The sequence below is a fragment of the Lemur catta genome, chromosome 19, assembly GCF_020740605.2.
Source record: "Lemur catta isolate mLemCat1 chromosome 19, mLemCat1.pri, whole genome shotgun sequence".
NCBI lineage: Eukaryota > Metazoa > Chordata > Mammalia > Primates > Lemuridae > Lemur > Lemur catta.
The window spans coordinates 17,327,691-17,338,121 of NC_059146.1; the positions used below are offsets into that span (position 1 = coordinate 17,327,691).

Consider the following 10,431-nt stretch of genomic DNA (forward strand, 5'->3'; position numbering starts at 1 on the left):
AAATGTGTACAAAAGATAGCCAGTAAGAACGAGAGAGAAGTTGCTTGTTCCTTGGTCCTGATCCAAACATTTCCCCCACCACCAAAGATGTTTTTCTGAATCTGCAATTTGCTGGAGGAAGCCCTAGCGTGATGAGCTTGGGGTGAGGAATAGGTTGAAAAATAGGTCTTTCAGTATATCATCTCATTCTGGTTTATCAGGGGGTTCTGATTTGGCCCTCTGGACAAAAGGAGAAGGAAAGGAATGCAGGCTTGACCTGAAAAACCTCTGTTTCCCAGCCAGGACGGCTTTCTCACCAAGTCCTTAGGCTCCATTCTCTTTAGTCCTAGATATCAGATGTCAGTAACAGCTTATTGAAACCTCTGTTCCTACTAGGGAGTGGAAGAAATTTAATCATAAAACATGGATTTTTAAAATGTGTACTGTGGGGGCTGTGGGCAGTTGGGAAAAGACTGTCCCACTTGGGGGTTTGGAGCTTGCACTCTAGGGTATCCTTGGCTCTCTTTCTGAGTTCTCCCCGGTTCTTTGTAACTGATGCTCTGAAAGTGAGCCTTACTTTTGGCCCTGGGTCTCATTCTGGCATCAAGGAGTAATTTGATCGAGAAGCCAGTTTTCAAAAGAATTAGTTTGTGTGATTTTGAAAAATCTAAAGGTAGGTGAAACCATTTTTGTTGAGGTTAATACTTAGGTTCTCCCCTTCCAGCAATTTTCAGGTCATCGAAAGAAAGGAAGGATATTGCATTGCATAGAGCTGAATATCCCACTGCTCTAACTAATAAAAACGTCTTTATGATGCTATTGGGGTTTGCAAAACTCAGCAGCTGGGAGGGGCCTAAAAGGCATGGTTGGTTATTCAAAGAACAGGCTCCTTGGTTATCACTATTTGCCATAGAATAATAACACTTCCTCTTACTCTGTGAAGAATCAGAGAGCACAGGAGAGGAAATTACAAGTATGCTTTCAGGGCAGGATGGGAGGAAGTAAAAGTGTTCGACGATGGAACTAAAAGATTATCCCTTGTCTTCTTAATTTCGCATCTAAGTAGAAAGTCTGATTTTCCATAACATCTCTGTTTTTTTACAGTGAGGTTTTGCAATTTTTATTTGTTTTCTATGTTTTATTCACTTGTGTAATGATTTTTTCTTATGTTGGAATTGTTTAAAAATGGACATGTCTGTTTTACAGGTGAACATCATTCCAATAATTGCAAAAGCTGACACCATCGCCAAGAATGAATTGCACAAATTCAAGAGTAAGATCATGAGTGAACTAGTCAGCAATGGGGTCCAGATATATCAGTTTCCCACCGATGAAGAAACTGTGGCGGAGATTAATGCAACAATGAGCGTAAGTCCTCGTGTAAAATGGGAGCAAGTGATTTTCCTGGAAGTGTTTCTCAGTAGCAGCATTGTAGAATGGCCAGAACACTGGACTAGGAACCTGATGTCCTCAGTTTGCCCACTACGAGTCATTTACCCAGCCTGCTCCTCAGTTTCTCCATCTGTAAATGGGAGAGTTTGAAAAGATGATCTCAAATTTCCCTTCCTACTCTAACTGTTCTGATTTCTATGGCAAATCTTGTGGGGAGGAAATGCCAGCCCAGCACCATTTGACACAAAGCAGCTCAAAGGAAACAGATTTCTGCTCATTTCTGCCAGTGTTGGCAGAAACCTGTCTGCCTGTCTCAATTTTGCTTGGGTGATTGGCTCCTGCCCTTCCCTCCTATTTTCCCTCTCCTCCCTGAATCGTTAGGTAAACTGGCAGTTGATGGTACAATTTCCACATCACAGAGAGGAACTGTCAAGAGATAAATGATAAAGCTGCAGTGGTTCTGTGTGTGCTCCTGATGCAATCCCTCCTGGTGAGCCTCCATCCTGCCCGCCGACGCCTGAGTCTTTGTGCTGCTCCTTTGTGTGTCTCACAGCGTGGCTCAGCTGGGAGCCACAATAACTGCATGCAGCCTTTTCTTTGGGGAATGCACAACTTCCATAAAAGCAGCATTCTTTGCAAGTAGCAGATACCCAATGATGGTTGCTGGAATTCAAGGTAGTTAAAGGTCTGGAATCTTTGGAAGAAGCTGGAGCACAGACTCTCCCTGGGAAATAGGTATGAACGGGTGTGAAAGGGAGCTTGCCACGAGGGAGACTGACCAGACTTATACAAAAGAACCCAAACTAAGGCTGGGCGTGGTGGCTCACGCCTGTAATCCTAGCACTTTGGGAAGCTAAAGCGGGAGGATCGCTTGAGCCCAGGAGTTTAAGACCAGCCTGAGCAACATATAGCAAGACCCCATCTCCACAAAAAATGGAAAAATTAGCCAGGTGTGGTGGTGCACACCTGTAGTCCCAGCTACCTGGGAGGCTGAAGCAGGAGGATTGCTTGAGCCCAGGAGTTGGAGGTTGCTGTGAGCTATGGTGATGTCAACATGACTAAGTGAAAGTTTAACTTTCAGAGCCATCGCGATAGAAGAAACACCTTATTTCTTGGGAAATAGTGAGTTCCCGTCACAAGTGGTTGGTGGACAACAGATTCTGTTTCAGCCCACTTAGAAGGACACTGGAGAGAGAATTCTTAAGCAGGATTGAACTGGATAGTATGTCAGTGCTCTTTTACCTCTAAAATCCTCTGGTTATGAGTATTCAGAGCTATGAAATAATAGTAGCACTTGATACTTCTGACATTTATGGAGCATTAACTATGCAGCAGGCACTGTTCAGGGCTTTCCATTTAATCCTTGCAGCTGTCCCGTGGGTAGGTGCTATTATTATTTCCGCCTCACGTGTGAGGAGCCTGCACCATAACACCTGAGGTCACACAGCTATTGGCAGTGGATGCAGGATACGAGCCCAGGCAGCTGGGCTGTCAGGCCAACACCCTCACCCTTTATACCAACTGCCACCCGAGCACAGCGGTGTACGGCCGGTCCTCCTTATCCACGGGTCAAAAATATTCGGGGTGGGGGGGGAAACAATAAAAAATAATACAAATTAAAGAACAATACAGTATAACAACTATTTACATAGCATTTACATTATATTAGGTACTGTAAGTAATCTAGAGATGATTTAAAGTATGGGGGATGTGCATAGATTATATGCAAATACTATGCCATTTTCTATCAGGGATTTGAGCACCCATGATTTTGGTTTGCGTGGGAGGTCTTGGAACCTAGCTCCGACAGGTACTGAGGGACAACTGTACTTGTTTTACAGCACAGTCAAAAGCTCAGGCTAACACGGCACTTCTATTCTGCTGTAGAACTGCAATTTGGGATGTTAGTGTAAGTTCAGAAAGTAACATGAATGAATACCGTCTCATTTCTACCCATTCTTCTAAATAATTTTTCATGGTCATGAAACTAAATTTGTGTTAAACTTCTTGGAAAGAAAATACCCATGGACTTTTGTTCTCTTTCTCTCTTTATCAGATTAACAGAACTGAAGATCTTTGGCATTCCGAATTAATCCAGTTCTTGAACCAGAAATTTTCTTGTAGGCTCTTCATTGCAAACAATTTTTGCTAATGAAATTCCATATGATGTGTGGAAATCTGAGGAAAACAGATTCCACTTGGCGGTTACTTTAGTTACATTTGAATGGAGAAGTTTCTTTGGTTATTACACCAAAGGTCCTGTTGTTCCTCAACTTCAGGGAACACATTTCAGTTTCACACGTGGAGTTTGACAAAGAGAATGTGCTTTCTTTCCTTCCTACAGAATGTGAGATAAATTAGGAAATTTAAACATCTTGAGCATCAGACAAAATGCCACTTGAGCAGCCTGAGCCAAGGATTTGGCCAGGCTCTCTATGGAAGAGGATTTGGCTTGAAAATATTCTCTTTTCTCAACTCACCTGTAGGGGAAGAACGAGGGATCAAGGAACCATAAGTCATAATTATCAGAGCAGCTATTTCAAATCTTCTTATTCTTACATGCTCACAGAAAAAAGATAGAATTAGTGGTTCCAGCACCCCAGAATGTAGCCATAACTACCAGATAAACCAATGTGAAGCAGTCGGGTGTCTTGGAGACCATCTCTGCTTGAGATAAATCTGAGTGCAAGCCTTGAGCCAGTAATTTGGGCTAGGGTGTGTCTCTGACTTAAAATTTATACAGTGATCAGCTGTTTAAAGTCGTGCTATTAATGTGAGCCACACAAGTATCTTAACATTTTTAGTAGCCACATTAAAAAAAAAAAGGTAAAAAGAAATATGAAATTGATTTCAAGGACTTAACCCAATATGTTCCAAAATATTATCATTTCAACATGTAATCAAGATAAAAATTATTAATGAGATATTTCAATAGTAGGTCTTTGAAATCCGGTGTATATTTCACAAGGATAGCACATCTCATTTCAGACTTTACATTTTCATCAGAAATATTTGATCGTATTTACATTTTATAAAATGTACACTTAAAAAAGTAGATTCACATACCCAAATTTTTCCTATTGTACCTTCAAGTTTTTCAGTATGAAATAAGTACCAAAAAGATGCTTTTTCTTTAATATTTGGATCTACCTTGACAAAACTGGTCTTCATTTTTGGAAGATTTGGCTTGAGTTTGAAGCACAGTGAATGCAATTTTACCAAAATAATACCGTTATATATAATGAAAAAGATTTTACACTGCTTTTATTTATTTATTTATTTATTTTTGAGACAGAGTCTTGCTCTGTCACAGTGGGTAGAGTGCAGTGGCATCATTGTAGCTCACTGCAACCTCAAACTCCTGGGCTCAAGGGATCCTCCTGCCTCAGCCTCCTGAGTAGCTGAGACTACAGGTGTGTGCCACAACACCACTGATTTTTCTATTTTTCGTAGAGATGGGGTCTCACTCTTACTCAGGCTGGTCTTGCAGTCCTGAACTCAAACAATCCTCCCACCTCAGCCTCCCACAGCGCTAGGATTCCAGATGTGAGCCACCACACCTGGCACTGCTTCCATTTTAAATTTAAATGTAACTTAATTAAAAGTTAAAAATTCAGTTTCTTGGTTCTGCAAGCCCTGTTTCAAGTGCTCAGTAGTCACACATAGTCGGGGCTACTGCATTGGACAGCGCACATCTAAAGCTTACTGTATAGTCGCAAAGACTCCTACAGCTTCCCCTTGAATCAAGCTTGTTTCAAATAATGCACCCACCGAACTCTCTTCTACTCTTCCTGCCTTTTCCCCTGGCGCCAGGTGGCGGCCTGCAGAAGGCAGGAGAGCGTGGAGGCTGGTGGAGAACCAGTCTTCGTCAGAGCCGTGGAAGGTAACTGCTGTCTGTCCCCCTGTTGCGTGGCAGGTCCATCTCCCGTTTGCAGTGGTTGGCAGCACCGAGGAGGTCAAGATCGGCAACAAGATGGCCAAGGCCAGGCAGTACCCGTGGGGCGTGGTGCAGGGTATGTGCACGGCACAGGACAGGGGCTCTTCCCTCCCTAATCTCATTTAGGGAGGTCCTCAACAGTGGCGGGCAGCGGGAGGGGGTCGTGGAGGTGAGGAAGAGAGAAGCAGCAGTCAGGTGGGGAGACCGTGGGGAGCAGCGGCTGCCGAGCCCCCTGGCCATCAGGCAGCCCCTTGAGGATGCTGGGTTGTGTGGGAAATTCAGTGTGAATTCCTGATAGGAAACAGCTCTTCCCTAGGAGTTTGAACCAGTTTCATCAGCAAAGTATAAAAAAGCGGCAAAAAGTTTCTTGCAAACGAGAGCGTACTTGTCTCTCCATCATCTCTGGGAAGGTTGTCTCCCACTTAAATGTTATTTCAGGAAATCTGAGAATCATGAGAATATCTGACCTGTTTTGGCACGGTAGGACATGACCCCAGTCTTCGACCTGCAGGTCTGTCACTCTGAGGGGCAAGGACTCTGTGTGTGTTTTCAGGGAGGTCATCCAGTGCTATAGAGTAAGCAGGGTGGCTACTGAGAAACTGCTTTCTTCAGCGTCGTTGACATGATTAAATGAGGTGGGATGTAAAACCTGCACAGTTCGAGACAACGTGGAGTGGTAGAAATAGGTCTGGCTTTGGACTCTTCTGGTGTTTGAATCTAGACTCTGCCACCTCTGTTTGGGAGGTCACCTTGCTGATCAAAGCCAGGCTGCTGGACCTACGAGGCAGGAGTCCAGCGTCCACTCGGCAGATTTGGTAAAGACGGTATTTGTCAAGCTCCTCCCCAGCGCCTGCGCTGAGCAGGCACCAGCAGTCAGCGCTCTCACGAGCAGCGTTATGGTCAATGTTACCAGAAATCTTGTGTCCATTAGGAATATTAAGGTGAATCGGTAATCCTCAGGTGGCTTTGAGACCTCAGAGATTTCCGGAGTGACAGTAACAACATCTTGGAAGTGTCACTTCAGCTTTTCAGTGACATCGTTGCTGACAGCCCTCCCCCGCTTGCCCCGTCTCTTGCAGTGGAGAATGAAAACCATTGTGATTTTGTGAAACTTCGAGAGATGCTGATCCGTGTCAACATGGAGGACTTGCGAGAACAGACCCACACCCGCCATTATGAATTGTATCGACGCTGTAAGCTCGAGGAGATGGGGTTCAAGGACACCGACCCTGACAGCAAGCCCTTCAGGTACGAGGGCACTTAGCAATCGGGTGTCTCCCGGATGGTGGCGAGGGTGGTGCGTTGTGCATCACAGAAATGCTTGTTGGATTGAGATATTGGCCATGGGGGACCCCCCTGCTGGGGGAAGATCGCTAGCATATATCACAACTAACTGATGTAGGTGATGCCATTATTATCATCCGCATTTTACAGATGAGGAAACTAAGGCAGTGAAAGTGTAAGCAACCTGGCCAAGGTCCCAGGAGCAGTGAGTGACAGGGTGGGTTTCGAGCCCCAGCCACCTGGCCCTGAGCCCTGGTCCCGGTGCAGAGCCCGGTGAGGCATTTGCAGGGGCGGGCCCGCCCAGCACGGCTTGCCCGTGCATTTTTGCCATACAAATGTAACTTCCCGAGGCTCTTGCTGTTAAAGTCTCTTACTAGCTTTCAGTGGGTCAGTACAATTCTAACAACAGCTAATCAGTAGGGAAGGGTATAGCTTTTAGAAAATCTGTGTGTTTGCTCACATCACTGCTGGATAAAGATGCAAAATGTGAAGGGGAGAAAAGAATGTAGACTTAGGGCACTAGCCAAAGCCCAGTCCCTGTCACAGTCCAGTGGAAAGGGTCGTCCTTGCCCACACCAGGCTTGGTGAATGGTGGGAGGTGAAGCTGCCAGGCCAGGTTCACCAGCTCCTGGCAGAGGAGAGAATGATCTAGATGGAGCCCAAGCAATTTCTTAATGGGGATTTGAACTGAAGTGGTGTGAGGTGTGTCTGGGCTACGTGCCTCTACCAGTTGGCCACAGTCCTTGGAAAAACTGTTTCCTCCTCTTCTGAGGCTAGCGATGTAACACATTCTGATGTCTAGAAGCCGGTTGGCTGTAGAGCCTGAGGCAGCCAGTACACAGTGCGGGCAGATTCTGTCCACTTGGGTCTGAGCTGCCACTGGGGTAGGAGGGGGCTGGCATTCTTGGAACTGCTTTAGAGAAAGTTTGGGAATGTCTCAGCTGGTCCCCTGGTGCAGTGCCATCGTGGAGTTCCACGAATGTGTGTATATTTGGTGACCCCAGATAAAGAGCTGCTAACCAAGAAGTTAACTTCTAGCCAGGTTGGTATCATTTAATCCGGCCCTGGGGGCTTATAAAACTGACCATCTTCAACCACAGGAAATGTCACTTTCTGAGGCAAGGTATAGGATGCCTTTTTGTGTACACAGGTTTAGCGAATCGAACCTTGAAATGCATTCACCACAAAATCAAGCCCACTCTGTGGTTATTTAACTGATGAAAATGGTTTTTGTGTGGAAAGGCTGTCTTTGGCAGTTCACAGAGTATTTGTTTTTCATGCACAAGGACAGAACAAAAGGAACCGCCATAGGTTGAATTCATTTTCCCCTGTCCTCTGTTCAAATCCAGCCAGTGCTGGGCGAGGACTCAGGAGTCTGGGTTCAAGGCTTGGCTGTGCTGCTACAAATTCTTAACCCTTCTGGGCCTGAGTTTCTTCATCTGTAAAATGAGGAACTGGACCAGATCAGGGGATAATTAGTTCTAATAAAAGGACTTTTTCTGTTATGGGCCAGAGAGTGAATATTTTAGCTTCTGCAGGCCAAATGGTCTTTGTCACAATTACTTAATTCTGCCCTTGTCTTTTGAAGGCAGCCACAAGCCATAACATAAATGAATGGGTGTGGCTGTGTTCTAATAAAAGTTTATTTACAAAAACAGGTGGGGTCCCAGATTTGGTCCTTGGGCTATAATTTGCCAGCCCCTGGACTAGATCATAACTTGGAGTCTGTGAACTTCTTGCAAAAGTTAGAATACATGTGGCTGTTTCTTAAGTTTGTTAGAGGTAATTTACCCAAAATGTTAAGAACCATTCAGCACAGCTGTGTTCCTTTCAACTCTGGAATTTGTGGAATTTGAAGGGTCTGTGATGCAACCCTTAGCTGCCCACCACCACCAGGAAGGGCCAGGTGGCCTCAGTCAGCCTGCTGGGACGGGGCAGACCAAGCCCTTCCACCGTCTTGCCCAGGGCTCCATAGGTTCTCTGTGATCCCTGGGATGGTGAAGATGTCTTGCTGCTGCAGACACGCAGCCCACTGTGTCACCTCTGTGGCTGGCATTTTAAGTAAGGCATGTCCTGCAACCCCAGGTAACTGCCCACCAGAAGGAGGTAGAGCTGGGTAGGTCAGGCGGGCTTCTGGCTTCTGCCAGGCCTGGGAGAGCTGCTGGTCCAGCCCACTGCTTTGGCTTCCCGTCTTCAGGGGCTTCAGGATCAGTGGGAGACGTCATTGAGGCCGCCTGACTCTTAGGGGACGTGCTTTGTCCACGTCTCCCCCTTTTGGTTCCATTTCTACTGGCCTGAGGTTTCCTTTTTCATGATGAAAATGGAAATTTACATATATAAATTTGTTTATGCCAAGGCTTTTACTCTTTTCCCTATATAAGAAAATCAGAAGTAAAGTAGACATTCTGAAATAAATACCTACTGTCAGCTCGATAACTGGGACCAGGTTTTCCATTTAAACTGGGAACAGTTTCTCCTCTTAGAAATACACTCACTCAAACTATGATGTCCCTCCTGGTGTAGGAAAGATCATTTGGAACCAACAGTTGGCTTCGAATCACATGTCGTGGTAAATAGTGATGTGAAATGAATTTGATTTTCCTTTTCTTGGAAACCACTACTTTTAAAAGGGCTCAGTCTTTCCTTTTGAAGAATTCTGGGCACCCCCAGCACTTCCTGTGCATTGGAGACCACACTGAGGGAGGAGTGGAGTGAGGACACCCTGCTGGAAGGGTGACAGAGTTAAGGAACAGCAGAAGCCACAGCTGATTTCAGTGATATTAAGGTTTTTTTATATTCTCAAAGTAGAGGATTTCTACGGGGTATGCAATGAAGTTCATCCTTCCCTTTGAGCACCCTTGTCCACCATTTGTCCTCTGGGCCCCACTTGTGTTTACACTGTGTTCATCAAGCAGAGAGTGGCCTCTAAGGTCCAGCCTGGGGAACGGCGGCCATCAGTGTGGGTATTACACAGTGAGAGACAGAGGGAGGAGGGGTGTGCGCAGTGACGCGTCGCACTTGGGCAAACTGACAGAGCTGGTCCCTGGTGACACCCTCACCCCTGCTGTCCTGTGACAGAACGCATGCACATCCAGGTGTCAGCCTGCTCTTCCCATGCTGGTCGTTCCCATTCGTGCCCTGCACGTGCCCACCTGTGGCCTTGGAACTTATCCTTCCACCAACCAGAGCCCTTCCCTGGACCCAGACCCCTTGTTCCCCCAGACAGGGCCCCGTTTTGGCTGGCATTACAGGGTAAAAGAGGAAAGGGGATGTAGGACACGAGTGGGGACTGGTCACATGTCTCCCGTGAACCACTCCCTGCTTCCTTTCTCCTGAGTCTCTGCCCAAACTGCTCCTTCCTCATCTCAGAATACCCGCTTCTCCATGGCTCACCACCAGTCAGCCGGCAACAGGCGCTCAGCTGCCACGTCTCTCTCCGACATTAAGAAGCCCTCGGCCCGGGAGACTCCCTCGTCTTTAGGAGTGGCAGGGCATGGCGTAGAGCTCCCATCTGAGCGAGGCTGTCTGGCTGCAATCCTAGTTCTGTCACAGGCACGACCTGGACAAACTGCCAAACACCTGTGTGTCCAAGTTTCTCCACCTGGAAAGCAGGAGGCCCTAACAATGCCTACCTTGTCGGGCTATCGTAAGGATGAAGCGAATCCACATGTGTGAGTTGCCCCCAGGTGCCGGTGGTGATGGCCCTACTCTGGCATGCCTCCACGAGATGGTTGCAGGGCATGGGTGCGGGGAATTGCGCTGCGTGAATGACCAGAAGGAAGGACGGACTGCAGCGTCTGTATTCACTCTCCCTTTCCTTGACTTCCACACGCAACACC

General features: G+C 46.5%; 1 protein-coding gene across 5 annotated transcripts in view; it reads left to right on the plus strand.

The window, feature by feature from the left end:
* Window positions 1-10,431, plus strand: part of SEPTIN11 (septin 11) — a 105,126-nt gene that overhangs the window by 81,189 nt on the left and 13,506 nt on the right. For all 5 annotated transcript variants that reach the window (XM_045532865.1, XM_045532867.1, XM_045532869.1 and 2 more), the window contains exons 5-7: window positions 1,186-1,347; window positions 5,288-5,384; window positions 6,388-6,556. In XM_045532865.1, coding sequence (XP_045388821.1) covers window positions 1,186-1,347; window positions 5,288-5,384; window positions 6,388-6,556 — 428 coding nt within the window. The remainder of the gene's footprint in view (window positions 1-1,185; window positions 1,348-5,287; window positions 5,385-6,387; window positions 6,557-10,431) is intronic.